At 45.8% G+C, this 20,729-nt stretch overlaps 1 protein-coding gene across 2 annotated transcripts in view; it reads left to right on the forward strand.

Annotated features, from left to right (window-relative positions):
- DNAJC16 (DnaJ heat shock protein family (Hsp40) member C16) overlaps window positions 1-20,729 on the forward strand; it is a 332,457-nt gene that overhangs the window by 97,346 nt on the left and 214,382 nt on the right. For both annotated transcript variants that reach the window (XM_069240270.1, XM_069240271.1), the window contains exon 4: window positions 3,056-3,389. In XM_069240270.1, coding sequence (XP_069096371.1) covers window positions 3,056-3,389 — 334 coding nt within the window. The remainder of the gene's footprint in view (window positions 1-3,055; window positions 3,390-20,729) is intronic.

The following is a 20,729-nucleotide window of genomic DNA, read 5'->3' on the forward strand; positions in this document are numbered from 1 at the left end:
TAGGTTTAAAAAAATAGTAAATATTTATCTAAGTATACAAGACCGAATATGGTAAAAATTCAACATACACAGGCAGAGTTATGAATTTTTAAAGATGAAACACAAAAATAGCACTTGGAAACACAAAGGTTTCGATTAGGTGATATCACGGCATTGCAAGGGAGTAGTTCGGAACAATCAGACACCAATGGTGCCGGTCACTGACCCCCAGGTGCAGTACCTTTTGAAAATGAGAGAATGAGCCAGTGCACGGAGTCGGGGATCGCGGCATCGCTGGATCCGAGGAGGCATTGGTTCCCGTGGTGCGGAGCGAAGAAGCGGAGGCGTCACAAAGAGGCATTGGGTCCTTGCTGCAGAGCGTTGGCGGTGAAGTGGCGTCTGAGTGAAGCATTGGATCCGCGTACTTCCGGCGGAGTCAATATCTGGCGGTCACAGCATAGTACGCTGACTTCCACGGAGTAGCAGACTTCAGCGACGCTGCAGCGGTGCCTGGCCTGTGGGGTCGTTGCACCCCAGCTAGGACAATGGCTTTGGTTGCAGGCTGTGTCATGGGATTCGGCAGCGGCATCAGTCCGGAGTCATCCAAAGTCGGTTTCCTTGGATCGTCTTGATTTGCCACCAGCTTCTCCTTTTCAAGGGCCCAGGGACTGGATTAGGCACCACTTGGCAGGGCGGGAATCTCGGCAGAGAGTCAAGGTGCTGGCAGAGGAAGTCTTTGATGGCCCTGAGACTTCAGAACAGGGGGCAACCTCAGTCCAATCCCTTGGAGATTCTTCTCAAGCAGGAATATACCACAAAGTACAGTCTTTGTCCTCTGTTAGGCAGAAGCAGCAACTGCAGGCCAACCCAGCAAAGCTCAGCGCCAGGCAAAGGGGTAGTACTCCTCCTCCAGCTCTTCTCCTTGGCAGAGGTTCTTCTTGGTTCCAGATATGATCTTGAAGAAATCTAAAATCTGGGGTTTTGGGTCCAATACTTATACCCCTTTCTGCCTTTGAAATTACCCAACTTCAAAGAAAAGTCATCTGTCGTTTACAGGATTCTGCTTTGCTCCGGCTAGGCGCTACACACACACCAGGGGGTTGGAAGACTGCATTTTGTGAATGTAGGTACAGCTCATTCCGATGTAAGTGACCACTCCTCCCTTCACTCTAGCCCAGATGGATATGCAGGCTATATTCCAGCTCCCTTTGTGTCACTGTCTAGAGGAGATGCACAAACAGCCCAACTGTCAGTCTGACCAGGACAGGAAATCCACAAACAGGCAGAGTCACAGAATGGTTAAAGCAAGAAAATGCCCACTTTCTAAAAGTGGCATTTTCAAGCTTACAATCTAAAAACCACCTTCCCTAAAAGATGTATTTTTAATTTGTGAGTTCAGATACCCCAAACGCCATATCTCTATCTGCTCTCAAAGGGAAAATCCACTTTAGGAACATTTAAAGGCAGCTCCCATGTTAACCTACGAGAGAGATAGGCCTTGCAACAGTGAAAAACAAATTTGGCAGTATTTCATTGTTGGAACATGTAAAACACATCAGTACATGCCCCACCTCTAACATACACTTCATCCTGCTCATGGGGCTACCTAGGGCCTACTTCAGGGGTGCCTTACATGTATAAAAAGGGAAGGTTTGGTGGGTACACTTGCCAGGTCGAATTGGCATTGCAAGACTGCACACACAGACACTGCAGTGGCAGGTCTGAGACATGTTTACAGGGCTACTCATGTGGGTGGCACAGTCAGTGCTGCAGGCCCACTAATAGCTTTTGATTTACAGGCCCCTGGCACCTCTAGTGTACTTTGCTAGGAACTTACTAGTAAATCAAATATGCCAATCATGGATAAACCAATCAACAATACAGTTTACACAGAGAGCACATGCACTTTAGCACTGGTTAGCAGTGGTAAAGTACCCGGAGCCCTAAAGCCAACAAAAACTGGTCAGAAAAATTAGGCGGAAGGAGGCAAAAAGTTTGAGGATGACCCTGCAAAAAGAAGGGCTAGGTCCAACACAGGCATATGGACGAAAGGTGCATCCAAATCCAAAATCCTTTCCACAGCACTCGAATTCTGATGTGTTATTGACTCCAGAAGACAGCCAAGCACACAGAACCACAGGCCTAAATGCAGTTTTCTAGACAAGTTCAGATATTATTCTCTAGAATGCTTAACACGATTGCTGTCCGTAATCATGGTCAATGTAGTTATAATTAATATAACTCTGATGAACTGTGCACGAATTCCGTAGTGGAGTAATATCTACCAATTTGTGTCTTGTTTCATTTTTATGCCTAAGGTATCTTGCTGCATTAGTACTGTTAAAGTACAGTACTTATTTAAAGACTGAGCAGATGGTAACTGCTAGATGTTTATAAAAATTGGTTTCAGATCGGACTTGTAATAGGGTCTGATGTTCTACGGGACTTTTTTTCTGCAACAGGAGATAAACTTGGTTCTGGTTCTCAACAGAGACTGCAGCACTCATAATCAAGACATCAGAATACTCCAATGCTCATCAGTTCTCATTCTTAGTAGAAATAATGGAGGAGCACATTTTGACGTACTGTTGAATATTGTGGAGCTCTGGGCTAGTCATGAAGGATCATGGACTGATGTTGTGTTGAGCTGCAGTTTGAAATGACCTGCTGTGAATGATGTGTAAGAGTAGCATGTTATAAATGCTGGGCGTTGGTTGTTGTGTGGGCATCGCATATGAACATTTGATGGCAGAGGAACTGGTGGAGTTGTAAATAAAGACAGGGGGGTAAGGTTCTCACACGCAACGAGTTGTCATATTATATACTGAGGGGTGCATTGATGATGCATGTGAGAAACACTGATGGGTGTGGAATTCTTGATGATAACGAGGAAAGAAATGGTAACTGGAATTTTCCGAGGACGACTGGAGTTTTATTGTATCTTATTATTGATTTACATGAAAAATTTAAACAAGTACAGAAAGCACTTGCAAAAAATAACTTAAGAGACAGAGAATAAAATGTAAGATAAAACAAACATACCCTTTCTAACATTAGCTTTTGTCACCACTACCAGATTCTTTCAAATGAAGAGAAGCGATCAAATTTCGACAGATATGGAGATGTGGGTGAGAACCAAGGCTACCCACAGCAGCAGCAAAGTCATCACTTCAGACACTTCCATGACAGCTTTTACTTTGATGAATCTTTTTTTCACTTCCCTTTCAACTCAGAGAAGCGCGACTCATCGGATGAGAAATACCTGCTGCACTATTCTCATTACATCAATGAGGTAGTGCCAGACAGCTTTAGGAAACCCTACCTCATCAAGATCACCTCAGACTGGTGCTTCAGCTGCATCCACATAGAGCCTGTGTGGAAGGAGGTTGTTCAGGAACTGGAGGGCCTGGGTAAGCATTGGAAGGATTTTACTGATTCTTTTTAGGTATAGGGGATTTCGTAGAATTAAGAAGGAAGTATGGGTTTGGGCTTTCACCTTAATTTACAGTTTATTGTGTTGCATACTCTTTTGAAACGTACAGTTTAGGGCCTTTTCAGAAGCAGAGAAGCAGCTATCTTTCCGGTGGGATTTCTTTGCTATTCTCCGGGCAACTGTCCTGTTTGGCGATTTATTTCTTTTTTTTTTTTTTTTTTTTTTTTTTTTTTTAACACACAAGCCACTGGTGTCAATGTTTTCAAGGAACAGTGGTTGATTCCATAGATCAATGGGAAAGGCATTCTTGTACAACCATTCTTTCTGAACATCGAAGTTATTGCATCAGGAGTTTAAAGATTGTTTAGTGGGTCAGATGCCTATGACCTAGTTTGGTTTAAATGCACACCTTCATAAAATTGTCTTGCCACCTCGATATAATGTAGACTAACTCACAGGGAGGATGCTATGCATGTTCTTTCATCCTTAACCTAGTGTAACATTAGGTTAATGTGCATTTCTAGCAGGCATTTCTAAAAAAAAAAACAACAAAAAAAAACGTGTTTGCCAGCAGACAAATACGATCTATTGCTTTCTTCAAGTTAGAAGGTGTGATGAAATTGAGTGCCGGTTAGAATGAGTTTGTCTGATTTAGCTAATCAAAAAGGATGCCCCACTGAAGGAAGATGAAAGTCCTCTCCGATACCTCCAATCTGTGCACCTCTGTTTGTTCGAGCACCCCAGTGTTCTAGTAGCAATTTTAGGTCCGCCTGAGACCGTGCATGTGCTGTCGCTTGCGACATCTTTAGTATTTAAAAAAAAATTAAAAGGGCAGGGGGCTTAGAGCCCATCTATTACTCAACTTTGGCTTCTTTGCCAATCTCATTTTCTTGCTTCTTATTGGTCAGCTATTGCCGGTTTCACTTTCTTCTTTGTGTGCTTTTCCTTTTGGTGGAGCATGGATCAAGTAAAGAAATTAATTACTTTATTAGTGCCTTTCCGCTGTGCGTGATGGATTAAGGTACTTATTTTTCTATGTTGCTTCCTTATCGTGTTGCTTCTCTTATTGTTGTTCCTTGTTCCACCGTTATTGCTTCATCCTTCCCACTCCAGCTTTCCACCCTCCCTCACTATTGCTTGCCTGTTGTTACTGCCCCTTCCCCTATTGTTGTTTGCTGCCTCACCCTGCACCCTCTGGCAGAAAAAAAAGTGCTGTGACGTGGCCCGTTCTGAATTAGTCATAGCACTTTTTCCCCCTGACTTTTAGCCATGCAGCATACCAGCTGTGCTGCTGCGCATCATGGCTAAAAAAAAAACATTGACAAAGCCAGTATCTCTCATAGGCGTGAGCTACTGGCTTTGCCAATACTTGTAATTGATATCTCTTCCTGTAAAGCAGTGGTTCCCAACCTTTTGACTTCTGTGGACCCCCATTTTATCAATACTGGAGCCCGGGGACCCCCACTGAATCATTATTGGAACACGGGGACCCCCGAGGAGTCATTACTGATAGCTGGGACCTAATATTATTAAATGTTTTAAGCAGCCGCGGACCCCCTGAGGAGGCTTCGCGGACCCCCAGGGTTCCCCGGCCCACAGGTTGGGAACCACTGCTGTAAAGTATTGCTGACCACGCCCCCTTATGCCCAGCATGCCGGCTACTCAAATGAACAATGGGGATTTTATTTATGTTGGTGGTTGTTGGCTAGCCCAGTTCTGTGTGTCCATCATGGGTGGAGATGTTATGCACTGGGTGATTCTAAACTTGCTATGCCTTGCAATTTACAGGCCAAGATGCCAAGATCAAGAGGTTATTGTCCTGTGAGAGAAAAGAGTGTTGTATGTTCGGCAAGTGCATATGAGATGGGGCAGAAGTGAAGGGACGTGTCCGGGGAGTGTTGGAAACCAGAAGCATTTCTGCAAATTGTCTGGAAGTGGGAAAACTGGTAATAGTCAGTTGTGCGATAAGGAGTTAAAAGTTTAGTGTGTCTAGGAAGTCAGTGATACACATGGAAGGGTATTACGTGATGTTTAAAACTCTGGAGAGTGTAATAGAGGATAGGAGCAGTCAAGTCCCACCAAAATGCCTGCGTGTTCCTAGCCCTGCCCTCGATAGTTCAAGGCCCCCCACCACCCGCAGGTACCCGCCTGCGCCTCATCCCTGGTGTTTAGTGGTAGACGTAAGTATTGTGTGTTGGTCTTGTTATCTTGTGTGTGTGTCTTGTCATCTGTTTTTTGTGCTTGTGTGCTGTTTTTCGGCTTTTGCCTTTTTGCCTGTTTATTGCTGTCTCTGCATGTTTCCGCCCGTTTCTGCTTTGCTTTGATCTGCCCGGTCTCCCCATTCCCGCTGCTGCATCCCCTGCGGCCCTTCCCCCCTCACACCCCCATTCGCCAGCCCCTCCCACCTCCCAGCTGCTCCTCCGTCCCACCTTCCCTTCTTAATGGCAGCCGCTGCACGGAGCTCTGAGTGACCCCTGACCTGTCTTAAGGCCAGGAACCACTCTGCACGCTGAGCAGCTCCACCAGACTGCCCTCGTGTTCCTAACTCCGCTGTTGCTGCTGCCGCGAGTTCGAGGCCCTCCACCACCCGCAGGCACCTGCCTGCACCTCATTGCTGATGTCTAGTGGTAGACGTAAATATCGTGTGTTGGTCTTGTTATCTTGTGTGTTTGTCTTGTCATCTGTTTTCTGTGCTTGTGTGCCATTTTTTTCTGCTTTTGCCTTTTTGCCAGCTTATTGCTGTATCTGCCTGTTTCTGCCCGTTCTGCTTTGCTTTGATCTGCCCGGTCTCCCCATTCCCCCCGCTGCGTCCCCGCCACCCTCCTGCCCCCATTCGCCACCCCCTCCCACCTCCCATTCGCCACCCCCTCCCACCTCCCATCTGCTCCTCCCTCCCACCTTCCCTTCTTAATGGTGGCCGCGCCGCTGATGTGCCGGAGATGCACCAGAGGAAAGCCCGTCTGCGCCCGTCCACATCTGGACCGCGCCCAGCACCTGTCCCCCTGCCCATCACACCTACTACGCCGCCAGACACCACTACACCACTTCGGAAATCCCTGCGCTCAACCCTGGTCGCCCAACCACCTGCATCCAGGCCTCTCCTAGGCACACCCACGGACCTTTTTCTTGCCGCTCATGCCACTTCACCTGCGCTCAAGCCACCAAGCATCACAACGCCACCCAGCCCAACCACCTCACCTGTATCCTCCCCAACACCCGCTCCGTCCGCAAGCCCGCCATCGAACTCTGGGACCTGCTCACATCTACCTCCCCTGACATCACCTTCCTCACCGAAACCTTGATGAACCCCTCATCGGAACCGGACATCGCCCTAGCTATCCCTGAGGGCTTCAAGATCACCCAAAGAGACCGTACCAACAAGCCAGGAGGAGGAATCGCCATTGTCCACAGAAGCTCCATCAGGATCGCAACCGACAACCACAGCGCCCTAGATACCACAGATCACCTGCACTTCCAGATATACGTTAATGCCAACACCATCCTGAGAGGAACCCTCATCTACAGCCCCCCGGGCTCCCGCTCTCAATTCTGCGACTCCATCGCTGACACCATCAGCACCCACGCCCTCGCCTCCACAGACTACATGTTTCTCGGTGACCTGAACTTCCAGCTGGAGAACACCGACGACTGCAACTCCTCAGCCCTACTGGACAACCTGGCCAACCTCGGCCTCAAGCAACTGGTCACCTCTCCCACCCACTCAGCTGATCACACACTCAACGCCATCTTCTCCTCCAGCAACCACGTCAACTTCACTCACACCACTGAACTCGATTGTACTGACCTCCGTTGTGTTCACTTTTCCTTCCATAAGCCCACCACCCATCACCAACAACATCGGATCCCTCACCGCAAGTGGAACAAGATTTCCAAGGACCAACTGATCACCAACCTCACTCATGCCCTACCACTCAAAACCAACGACCCCAACACCGCCGCCCTCAACCTCAAATTATGGCTCGACGACTGTGCCAACACCCTTGCCCCACTCAAGAAAACCACCAACAACTATGCCAACAAGAAAGCTCCCTGGTTCACCTCAGACCTTCAGGCATCCAAACGCGACTGCTGGAAAGCCGAGAAGATCTGGTGACAAGAACATTCAGAAAACAACCACGCGCCCTCAAATCAGCCATACGCAAACATCACCAGGTCATCCGAGCCACCAAAAGATCTTTTTTCAAAGAGCGAATTGAAAACAACGCACATATTAGCAAGGAGCTCTTCAGCATCATCAAGGAACTCACCAACCCCAAGGCCTGCTCCGCTGACCCATCCCACTCACAAGAACTCTGCAACTCCCTCGCCAGCCTCTTTCACAGCAAGATCATCGACATTCATGGAAGTTTCACACCATCACCACCTCCACCACGGCCAAGGTCGACCCTATCGCACCCTGCCACACTGGCGTCCTGAATGCCTGGACCCCCACCGATGACGAGGAAACCACCAAGACCATGAGCACCATCCACTCTGGCTCTCCCGCTGACCCCTGCCCTCACCACATCTTCAATAAAGCCAGCCAGATCATCGCTCCCCAGCTCCGGACCATCATCAACATCTCCTTTGAGACCGCCGTCTTCCCAGAGAGCTGGAAACACACCGAAGTCAACGCCCTGCTCAAAAAAATCCAATGCCGACCCAGAAGACCTCAAAAACTACTGACCTATCTCCCTTCTCCCATACCCCGCGAAGGTAATCGAGAAGATAGTCAACAACCAGCTATCCTGCTTTCTGGAGGACAACAGCCTTCTCGACGTCTCCCAGTCAGGTTTCCGCAAGAACCACAGCACCGAGACCGCCCTTATCACCTGCACCAACGACATTGGGAGCAGACTCGACAGATGTGAAACCGTAGCCCTCATCCTCCTTAACCTTTCTGCAGACTTCGACACCGTCTGCCAGTACACCCTTCGCACACGCCTCTCCGCCGGAATTCGCCACAGAGCCCTGGACTGGCTCACCTCCTTCCTCTCTGGAAGAACCCAGAGAGTCCGGCTTCCCCCGTTCCTGTCCAAGGCCACCAAGATCATATGTGGAGTTCCCTAGGGATCCTCACTCTGCCCCACCCTCTTCAATGTCTACATGGCTCCGATCGCCAACATCGTCTGATCCAGCGGCCTGAACATCATCTCCTATGCAGATGACACACAGCTCTTCCTCTCTCTCATGAAGGATCCCGCAAATGCTAAGATCAACCTCAACACCGGACTCCACGCCATCGCCAACTGGATGAAGGAAAGCCACCTCAAGCTAAACTCTGAGAAAACTGAGATCATCCTCTTCGGCCCCAACAGATCAGCATGGGATGACTCCTGGTGGCCTGCCACCATGGGGCCGGCTCCAAAGCCCACCACCCACGCAGGCAACCTTGGCTTCATACTGGACTCTTCTCTCTCCATGACCCAGCAGGTCAACGCCATCACATCCTCATGCTAAAACACCCTTTGCATGCTCCGCAAGACCTTCAGATGGATCCCCGTGGAAACCAGAAGAACGGTCACACACGCCCTCATCAGCAGTAGACTGGACTATGGCAACGCCCTCTAAGCAGGAATAACGGCCAAGCTCCAGAAGAAACTCCAGCGCATCCAGAACGCCTCTGCACGACTCATCCTCAACCTCCCTTGCACGAACACATCTTAGCCCACCTCCGAGATCTCCACTGGCTCCCCGTCAACAAAAGGATCGTCTTCAAGCTCCTGATCTATGCTCACAAAGCTCTCCATGACACCGGACCGGCCTACCCAAACGAGTGCCTCAACTTCCGCATCCCTACACGCCAACCTCGCCCTTGCTTCTGTTCCCCGCACCACATCTGGCAGTAGATCCTTCTCCCACCTTGCCGCCAAAACCTGGAACTTCCTCCCCGTCAACCTACGTCTGACCCAGGACCTCCTGACCTTCAGGAAGCACCTCAAGACCTGGCTCTTCGAGCAGTAGCACCCCCCGCACCTTGAGACCCTGCCGGGTGAGTAGTGCGCTTAACAAATCACAATTATTATTATATAAGCCACAAACAGAGACTGCACTCATAATGCCACAATGCACACTTCAAAGACAATGATTTTACTTCGTTGGATGGTGCCTTAAAGTGGGATTTTTGATAACGGTATGTAGGAATTTGGCAGAAGAAATGGTGGGTGGTGGTCGATGTGGTGTCTTACGACTGTGAGCACGAGGGCCCTGGGTCCCTGGGCGTACTTAATGAAAGAATTACGTAATCATTTTGGGAGGTGTTAAGGTGTGGTCATTAACTGTTGTAGAATAATGAAAAGTTTAGTTTGAACTCTGTACGCTGATGAATAAAGATGTGGGCTGCTAGCTTCATGTATGGCATGTTATTATGCATGCTCCCAGGCAAGGGAGGATGCGACAACTGGTGATGAGGATGGGATATGTGCCCCGAAGGAACAAGACTGCTCTCCCTAAGAGTTTACAAGGATATAGCAAACAGCTTGTGCATGTCACGTGCACCCCAAGCCGGTGCAAAGAAGCCTGTAGTTGACGTAAGTGGAGTGTAAGCCCCATTCCAGCCTGTACAAGGCATCGTGGAAAAGTTGATGGCCTAGCAGAGTAGCACCTTTGGAAAGAACTGCAGGCCAGGTTGAGAGAATGAGAGAATACGATGTTGTGCTACAAAACAGAGCTGTCAGTCATACAAAGCAAAGAAAACGCTAAAGGCAGTGACACCAGGTACGAGAAATAAAAATATACTCAACAGCGAAGCACAGCGCTTTACGATTTGCAACACTGGATGTGATGTCAGAGCCATGCTAGAAAGGCCGATATGTGAAAAGTAACAAGTGACATCCATTACATTTTGAATTCCACCAGGAATGAAGCAGTTCAAACACACAGCCCACCGTTATCAAAGTCACTGTTTGGACAGAGAGTGGGGACAGCTGTCAGAACCGCATGAAGAAATGACTTGAACAAAATAGAAAGATGACAGCAAAGACCAGAGCATGCTAAAAGCAGAAAATCTATTTACTGTCAATAATGAAGAAGGTACCACACAACCAGTGAGTGAGTCAGACTACTTGAGCTCAAATACTAAGTCGGTAATTCCAGAAGGCATGGATTCAGGTGCACAAAAAGCACTGTCTGAACAGCACACACTCTCAACAGCAGTAGGAAGAGGTGCAAAGTACACAACAGTCATGTTTCTAAAACCTCCACTGCCATTCGATCCTGCCAAAAAATCAGATTATTGGCACCAGATAAACCAGATGGATTGAGACTTGCTATGACTTCATAGATGCTCTGAAAGAAGTAAATGATGAGAAAATCATTAAATACTTAGAGTATTGCTGGGGATGGAGTTAAAGAAGTGATAAAGAAGATTTCACAGACTGATACAGTATTGTATCGTCAGATCTAAGATGCATTAGGAACCAAGTTCAATTCAGTGCCAGATGTCGACTATGAAAGGTATATTTCTGATCAAGTGAGACAACAAGTTGGTGAAACAATAGATGAATTTTTTGAGAGACTTGATATGCTTATCAAACACTGTACTTTTAGTGAATTTAAAGATGAAGAATGCAGGTGCCTTCGAGTAATTGATGGATATTTGTTGGATGCATGTTGAGACAGAGGCTCAGTTTAGAAAAAGTACTGATGACTGCCAGATCTGAGGAATGAGCGGATCGGTAGGCCTTCCATATGGAAGTGGGAATAGCAAAAAGTGAGTCAGCATTAATCATGAAGAGTGAACACAAGAACCGCAAGTGGACATCCTTGAAGAAGGAAAGACTGTTTCCACTGTGGACTTTCATTTCCACATAAAAGCAAATGTCCAATCATCGGACAGACATGCAAAGGTTGGAAAAAGGAGAACTACTTCATAAGGGTTTGCAAATCAAAAGAGAAAGTAGTTGGGTCACTAGAAAATAGATGCCAGAAAATTCCAAAACCATTCTCGCCACGCCCACAAAGACAAAAGGAAACCTCCGCTGCTGCAAGTGTAAGCTAAACAAAGTCGATAGTCATCAAGTTCATCCTGCAAGAATTCCTCGACATCATTGTTGAGCGACGGTGATGATGGTGAATGTGCAATGATCATATCTCAACAAAAAAAAAAGCCACGTGGGCGTTGTTGCTTGCCAACAGGTCAAATGAACAACAAAAATAAGTGGTCAATGAACCAAAAGAATTCATAAGGACATTGTCCCAAAATAAAGTCAAGTGTTGCCCCATAACCTCTGTAATCGATAGCGGTGCATCGATCAACATCATGCCAGTTAAACACTTCAACAGTTTGTCACCTGTACCGTGATTCAAAACATCAAATACGAAGGGATACACATGGGTTGGTTCCAAACCATTGCAGAGTCAAGTATCATCCACGGTGACCTTGTGGCATCGGAATGCATCTGTGCAGGACCCAATTCATGTTCTTCAAGGTACTTCATCCAGTGCATGCCTACTTTGTTTTACAACTATGCTGACATGGGACTGACTTCTATCAATTACAACCTACATACTCAGTCCAAAATTGAGTCATTTCCTGTTGCTATTTTATGGCCTAGAAAGACTCAAGACATTAAGGTTTCAACATCACCCTAGCTAAGACATCCGACCGGCTGCACAGGAACACAACATAGAAGCATTTCACCTACAAGAAGCAGTCGAGAGGAACTAGAAGCTCTGTTAAAACACAATATTATTGAGCACTCTACTGGGCGCACACCATGGGTGACGCCCACATTGGTAGTGACAGAAAAGGACAGTGGAGATGCAGTTCACACATGCTTGGATATGTACGAAGCCAACAAATCAATTGAGCGAGAAAGCCATCCTGGTCCCCACAATGCAGATCATCATGCAGTTGAAAGTCGTCAAAGTCTTGTCCTGTCTTGACTTGAACAAGGGATACTATCAGCTCGAAATGGAAGAAAACTGGAGGTACATTACCACTTTCTCGACTCATGGTGGTTTGTTCAGATGCTACAGATTGAGCTTTGGACTATCATCTGCTGCAAAAATATTTCAAGATGTTATATGTAGAATAATTCAACTTGTTACGCATGCCTACAATTACAGTGATGTTATAATGAAATATAGAACAACACGAAAGGAGCTTGATAAGGCTCTCAAACAAGTGCGTCAGTTGCTTACAAATACAAGTCTCACGTTGAGTGCCGAAAAGAGTGAATTTCACAAACCCAAACTCAACTTCTTTGTGCATATATTTTCTGATGGAAGAATGACTCCTGATCCAGATAAAGTATGGGCACTGTCAGCCACCAGTCTCCCACAATATATCACCATCTTACGATCCTTCTTGGACATGACCAGCTATTGTTCAAGGTACATTTGTGATTTTAATACAGTGAGTGCTCCATTGCGAGACCTGACCAAACAAAAAGTCTAGTTCTGATGGCCCTCTGAATGTGACCAAAGTTTCAAAAGAGTAAAGCATGCAATTAAAAATGTGACTGAAATGATCTACTTTGATCCTAAACTACACACTGAGATTACTGTTGATGCGAGTACAGTGGAGCTTGGAGCAGTTCTTGCTCGGAATAATGGACATCCCATTGTCATAGACGTTTGGTGGTGTAGACCAGCCAAAGTTTGTCTGACACAGACCGTGCATATTCCCAGCCAGAAAAAGTCTGGCTGTGGTGTGGGCCTGTGAACATTTTCATGTGTTTCTGTAGGGAAAGCATTTCACGATTGTCACAGACCATCAAGCGCTGCTCACTGTTTTTGAAAATCAAGATTCAAGATGCTCCTCGCATTGAAAGATGGGAGTTGTGCTTAAGAGTACAGCTATGCAGTTGTGCATAACACAGGCAACAACCAAACCCTGTAAATTATTTCTCACAAGTACCACTACAGCAGCACAGCTCAACATCAAAAACTGCTGAGGATTACATCAACTTCATTGTAAGATGCAGCACTCTAGCTGCCATGCCTATCGATCAGATTGTTCCTCCTACAAATGCCGATAAAGACATACTTGACCCTCAAAGACATTATTTCTATGCATTCATGAAGACAGAGTGTTCGACCTCTGAGTGACAGTGTTGGAATTCAAAAGTATCGGAATGTACAAGATGAACTGATTGTCATTAAAGAAGGCATTGTGCTAAGGGGTGCCAGGATTGTCATACCGGAGAGTCTGAGACAACAAATCATTAAACTCGCTCATGGAGGACACCGTGGCATTGTCCCTACCAAAAGAGCCCTGAGATATCAATAGTGGTTCCCTGGATTGGACAAGAGAGTTGAGAAGGTACTAAGAAAGTGTCATTTATGCAATTGCCTCTCTCCTAGAGTGACTTAGCACCCACTAACCTTTTGTGATCCTCCTGCCCGTGGCACATGGGAACAAGTGGCTGTAGACTTCTTTGGGCCCCTAGCTAATGGACACATCTCATGGTGGTCATTGACGAGTATTCCCGTTTTCCTGTGGTAGAGGATGTCATTAGCATTCCACAAAAGTAATTCATTGGCTGGACAACATATTTGCAATGTGGGGCATACTAACCACACTCATGTCTGACAATGGTCAAGATTAAGGAGTAGTAAGGAGTTAAAGGAGTTTCTGATTAGATATGATGTCAAGCATCAGAAAAGTACACCCTTGTGGCCTCAGGCTATGTCATGGAATGTTTTGTGGGAACCCTGAAACAAGTGATCCAATGTGCACCGATGGAGAGAATCGAGCCGAGTCCGGCATTATGTCAAGCCCTCTGTGCCTAATGCTCAAAATCTCACTCTACCACCGCTTAGAGACCTGCACCTTGATGTTCGGGAGAACTTTAAGAATCAAACTACCACACTGGATCACTGAAGAGGTGTGAGCTAGCGACACTGCTCTAACATGTCAAATAAAGACATACTCTGATCGCATCAGTGAGCTCAATAGATAGTCTTTGACAAAGGTTCTCATCAAGCAAAAATGGAAGCAAATGACAGATCCTCCATTTGATTTTAAACCTCTGAAAGTTGTGACGAGCAAGGGACACATTATAACGGTGCAACTTCCAGTCAAATCCATCACAAGAGACTGGTCACATTTTAGACATCTGTCTGAACAATCAACAGTCCCGGTAACCCCAGATGAGGGCCTCACCTCAAGGCCCAGGTCACACATTATACCCTGTACTCTCTGTGTACACTCTGGATGCAGTTAAGCTGCCTCATATCATGTGGTCTGGCCAAACTGTGACGACTTATCAGAAAAATTTAATACTGCTATTGTTTAAACCTTTTTATTTAACAAAGGGGAAGGTGTAGTTTGTAGGCCTGTAAGCACCAGGACCCTGAGACCCTGGGCAGACTCAGTGAAAGAAATACATAATAATTTTTTGATATGTTAAGGTGTGTCATTAACGGTTATGGGATGATGAGAAGTTTAGTTTCATTATTGTACGAATAAATATGAGGGATACTAGCTCTGTGTTTGATATGTTGTTGTGTATGCTCCCAGGCTGGAAAGGCTTCCACAGTCATCAAAATCAGTCTTCCTTCAGTCACAGTGGTTAGTGCCCCAGTCTGCATGCCCAATTTTACATGCGCTAGCAGCTTCCTGGTCTCTCATCTTCAACCCTTTAAGGAGGAAGTGCACTGAAGTCCTGTTCTGAGGTCAGTCTCTAGTTTCCTTCCACAGTCTTGGACTAACAGGGGGTTTCCTGCCCAGGAGTTTATTTAATTGCAAACCCTGTCAAGTTTCCAGTGCAGGTTTTTTCTGTGCTACCATGTCTTCATGTTGCTCTGTCTCCCTAAGTACTTCTGTGCTCCCACCCCACTGCTATGACTTGCACTTTGTTTCTCTGGCCCGTGATGCTTCTGTCCCCTGTGTTGTTTCCCTCCTCACCTGCGTCTCACTTTTTGCTTTACTGCTCGCCTCTGTTCCCTGCCTTAGTTTTGCACCTCTCCCTGGCTCTTTTTTCATTTTAGTTACAGCTCCAGCCACGAATCAGTACTTAAAATATTGATGCTTACTCATATGACAAACTTAACTATACGCATAGTTAAATCATCTCCCATGGCTCTTGATTGGCCACCATACGACTGGAGACAAATAAGTGCACAAAAGGGTAACAGCATTTGTGCACTCAGGATCTGAAATGACATCTGTAGGAAGGTGCCCCTTATGACATGATCACCCCCCACCTTTTTGCCACTGGTACTGATGTTTTTTGACTGAAGGTGAACAGGGTTCCTGCTAACCAAGTCCCCTGTGCCAGTGCTCTTTCCCTAAAACGGGTTAAAAGGTTTAATTGTGTGCAATTGGCATGCACTTTAGCACCCCAGTAAATCCCTGGTAAATGGTACCCCTACTACTTAGGGCCTAAGTACTAAAGATGGTCCCTTAGGGCTGCAGCATATATAATGCCACACTAAGGGACTCCCCTGCAAATTGAATGCAGCCTGCCATTACAGACTGCATGTCATGGTTGGAAGTCATGAGTGAAAACACAACATGACACACTCACATGGTGCCTTGCCAAAATCACTGCATATAATATATGAAAGTCACCCCTACAGTAGGCCTTAGATTCCTACGGCAGGGTGCATTATATTTTACGTGAGGACATATATGGACGAGCAGATCTGCCCCCGTGATGTCTAGTTTTATTACTAGATATTGCAAGTGAACAGTGAAGCCATGTTAAGTTTTGTACTGGGCTCTGGTCATTATGAGTTACCCAGCTACATAGTGACCTCACTGAAACCTATGGTGTTTAGTATCAAACACCTCATCTCACTAAATCTATACTGATACTAGGTATAGTCCTCTAGTGTTTTGGCTGACTGGTATCAGCCAACCTGCCACCACAGAAGAGTTTCTGACCCCCTGAAGGTGACAGCCTGCGCTCTTAGAGGCCAGAAATAATGCCTGCTCCGGAGGAAAATGTCTCCTCTTCCAGGAGGATAGCTAGTGAACCTGCGTACCAAGGCCTGGACTTCAAAGTCCCTGCCTCCTTTGATATGCAACCCCAGCTTCCCCCAGCCCTGGGAGATGCCATCTCCTGCCGTGAGTGACACCAGGACAGATGGGAAGTTATCTATGCAAGTAGGCGTGATACACTACCAGACTTGTCACACCGCTAAGGTGGGATGCCTGATATGCTCCACGAAGGAAGGACTCCACCATCTTGTTTTTGGTGGAGCCAGGAACTCTGGGACAGGATTATGCCCACTCACCACAGGAAGTGGTCTTATGGAGGTATAGTCACCCAGGGGTAACTAGCTCCTTTGCTTCTACCCTACACTCCCCTAAACACCCCTAAATTGAGTATTTAGGTGGTCCCCTGACACCAGGAGCACAGATTCGACTGACTAAAGAAGCCGACCAACACAAGAATCAAGGACTAGCTAAGGACTTTGGAGCCAAACCCTGCCTACCTGCTCCAACCCAGACAATTGCAAAGACCTGACCCTGCAGCTGTGCATCCTTCAAAATCCTCGGAGACCTGCTAGGACTTCGCAAACCAGGCAACATCTCCTTTGGAGTGGAGGAGCCACTTCCCTGCAACAGCTGGCACCAACTGTGACTGTCCAGTTCTCCTTTGGGCTCACCGTCTGGTCCACCGAGGGGGCACCTCACCAGGAGGAGGATCCCGACTGTCCAGGAGTGCAACCCAGGTCGATCCATCCGGTCTTTGAGACGCTGAGACTGCCCAGAGCATTCCTTCACCGTATTACCACCATCAGTTACAAGCACCAAGGCTTCTTTGTGTTCAGCTGGAACACCACAACTGCAAAAAGCATACCTGCATGTTGAGGAACTTCAACAGAGGCCAATTCCACGCCAGAAGGTGTTCTGCTGTGTTTCTTTTTTCTCTTCTCTAGGTACCCCAAGCACCATTGGAGCGTCTAACTCACTGACCCGTTTAACAAAACATCTATGCACATGAGCCCCCGAGCCCATGGCCCCTGAAACCAATGGTGTCCCTGCGGAACTGAGACCTTCCTAAACCAAGCCCGCATTTGGGTTCAGCCGGACTGGTCGCCCAGTCCACACTTGCAGCCCTTTTCTTCCAGTTCCTGCTCCCATTTACTTTAACACGTAGCATCCAAGGCTGCCAGTGCTAGGAGCACCTCTGCACTCAGACACACTAGGGCAGGTAACCCGAAACCGCTGGTGGTTCTAGAGACTTGGCCCCTACTTACCTTAAGTCCAATAGAACTGTCCTGTAAATCTACTGCAAGTGACCCTGTGCAGTGTGTTTTCCCCATAGAATAACATTACCACATTTAAGGCTCATACTTCATATTTGACTGTTATATTTTCTGCATTTCTTCAAATCGCTAACACGAAAAGTACTTAGCTGATCCTGCAGATCTTGGTGCCTAAATTAATAAAAAGTCTGTGCTATTTTTCTAAAATTGGTCTTGAGTTTCTTCTTGAGTGTGTGTCTCATTGACTGTGTGTTAAAAATGCTTAGCTCTACCCTCTGCTTGCCCACACTACCACAAAAGAGAGCATTTGGGGTTATTACTTTAACCTCTGACAGCCAATAATGGTTGTCTGTATTATCTGCATAGAGTACCCCTGCATTGGCATACTACATAGATAGCCAGCTTCCTACAACATCTGACTGCTCCACCGCTGCTGCAGATGAAGCAAGAGCTAAAGACATAACTCTTTGAGGAACACTAGAACATGATGTCATAAAGGGAAGAGAAGAAAAGCTTTGTATGACAAAAGCTCACCGCTGCAAATTCATGACCTCTGACAGACGGCCACCCAGAAGAGCCAGAATTCAAGAGCGAGGTCCTCTTCCTCCCACCTCAAAATAAATGGGAGTAGTCCAAAAAAGAAGAGGCCTTCCAATTCCTCCTCCAGAACGTCTCCTCTGGCCAAGTCCATTAACTGGAAGTGATGTTCTCCAAGTCCAGAAACATTGCAATGTTGTTCAGAGCCATCACCAATTCTGGAAAAAGTACAAAGTTTTTCCCTTCTACAGTAGCAGATCTGACTCAAGTTGGAGGTTTCATGAAATGTAGAATTGTTTTCTTCTCTGCTCCTCTGTCCTTTGAGTTTCCTGAGGCTACCATAGGAGAGTGTGTGATTACACAAATTCACCTTAAAGCTAGGGAATTTACTAAATAACCTGCATCCCTACCACCACCTTTGGGAAGGAGCTTATCAAGTTATTTGTAACATTATTCATGTACAGCGACAGTTTGTATTTGCCATGCCTGAATTCTGTTCCCTTACACCATACCGGTTCCTATATTTGACACAAGTGACTTAATTGTCAATAAAACCCAGAATGGCAATAGGGGCTGTCCCAGTTCAGCCAGAAGGTGAACCCCATTTACCAACCAGTCACACTTGTGTTCCTTTTCTAGAGTCAATGTCCATGCATTTTTTTTCTCTGTTTCTCAATCCGTTTCTGTTCTTTTGGATTACTTTCTTAATAAAAGCCCAGTCTTCTCGTAATCTAGTGAAACCAAATGGTTTATTTTTTGTACTATTGGTCTTTTGCATAATCTTTTCATCTGTTTGGACAGCTTAGTCTCCATGAGGAGGCTAGTTGACTGTCCATCCTAGACTCGTGGATAACCTGATGGAGCCACTGTTTTACTATGCAAGAAGGAATTGAGTAGGTGTCTATGGTCTCATTAGCGTCCCAATATTCCTTATATAAGTTCCCCAAGGCTGGTGTTTTATTCACCATATGTGCCTTTAGTTTTTCAGTTTTCCACTCTCTGTGATCCACTAAAAAAGTAGAGACAATAACATATTGGTTCCTAATCATTCTCCAAGTCCTATCAACCCTTTATTACCATGGAAATAGTCATAAAGTTACTCCTGTCAGTTAGTAATCCCACAGTAACTCTCCTTCTAGGCTAGGGAGATGAACATATCACCCCCAAATTTGTTGAGAGTATTATTGAAAGGCTTTATCCACAGGGGAAAAATGTCCCCATGGAGAAAAAATGGATGCATTTGACTTGTGGCTCATGTGTAAAGAATTCAGCACAAGCTGATTAGGACCGCATGTAATATGCCACATTACATTCCCAGAACTGCACCTAGAATCCTGCACCAGGCGTACCTTTCTCAAGTGTATTTCTGGGAATAGACTAAACATGTAAAAGGATGCTGAGACTGTGACTCTCCACCCATACTATTACATGGGTTTTCGTGAAAAGTGTACCATAATAAACAACAATAAATTCTTACAATTCTTCAACTGAAAATAAGGACTAAATAAAAAACTCATTATAAAATATTTCAGTCTGCACTTTAAGCTCTCTTTCAGTTACTTAACACCAAATATGAAAGGACTTGACTTAGGATGGCAATGTAACATAGTCTTGTGAGTTGGGAATAATTTTAAATTAGAGAATTCTTAATAGATCAAAATTTTATTGTACCTGATATCCCCGCTATCTACCTCTTTGTTGTTAAAGTAAATTTTTACTCAGCTGTAAACGGGGTATATTATTGCACTTTACTCAGGAATACATCAAAACTTTCCTTTCTCATAAAAGAATGTTAACATCTACCATTAATTTAGTAGCCCACAAGTCTGGGCAGGAGAGGACTTATTTTCATCAAATTCCTTTCAAAAGATCCATTGTCTTAATAATTACTGACTAACATTCCCATCCAGCCCCCCCCAAATGACTACCCTGTACCGTAGGTGTCATATCACATGTAAATATCAAACAGCAACTCTTACTCTGTACTTGTAATGTAACCATGAAAGATACAGTCATGTCCAAGGTGAGTGGCTATCCGTTTCTGATCCATGCCTCAGCCTCCATCAATCTCCATCAGTCTTACCAAAATTAGTTTCTTATCACGTTTTCTTGACCTTCCTCTGTCCTATGCTTCTGCCCGTCTTCCATTAAATGGCGGTTGCTGTAGAATCTGAAAAATATGTTGTCCCCCCTTTGTGGAAAATCTGCATTTTAGCAGGATCTAAAATTCCACGCCTACACACTCAGATCTGATTAGCTTTTCCTCTGTTCATGTTATATTAATATTTTCACTGTCATCTAGATTACATTGAGGGACAGCAAGTGTGGGTATACATTAAAGAAGTGCTTTACAGTTTGCTTTTTGGCAAGGACCTATTCTCTCACTACTTCATCTCTCAGCACAAACTTGATTGTTGCTCTCTGCTGTATTCTTCAAATGCCCTCACCTCTCCAGATGAGATGCCTCACCACTTCCGCACCTTGTGATGAAAATCTAGTTAATATTTGAGCCATGGTTGTGCAAACATTTTGCAGTTTACATTTAGTCTCTTCTAGAAAAGCAGTCCATCTGAGGTTATGCAAGAAGTAGTCATGCAGTTGAGGGAGACCTAAG

This window comes from Pleurodeles waltl, chromosome 6 (assembly GCF_031143425.1).
Source record: "Pleurodeles waltl isolate 20211129_DDA chromosome 6, aPleWal1.hap1.20221129, whole genome shotgun sequence".
NCBI classification, from domain to species: domain Eukaryota; kingdom Metazoa; phylum Chordata; class Amphibia; order Caudata; family Salamandridae; genus Pleurodeles; species Pleurodeles waltl.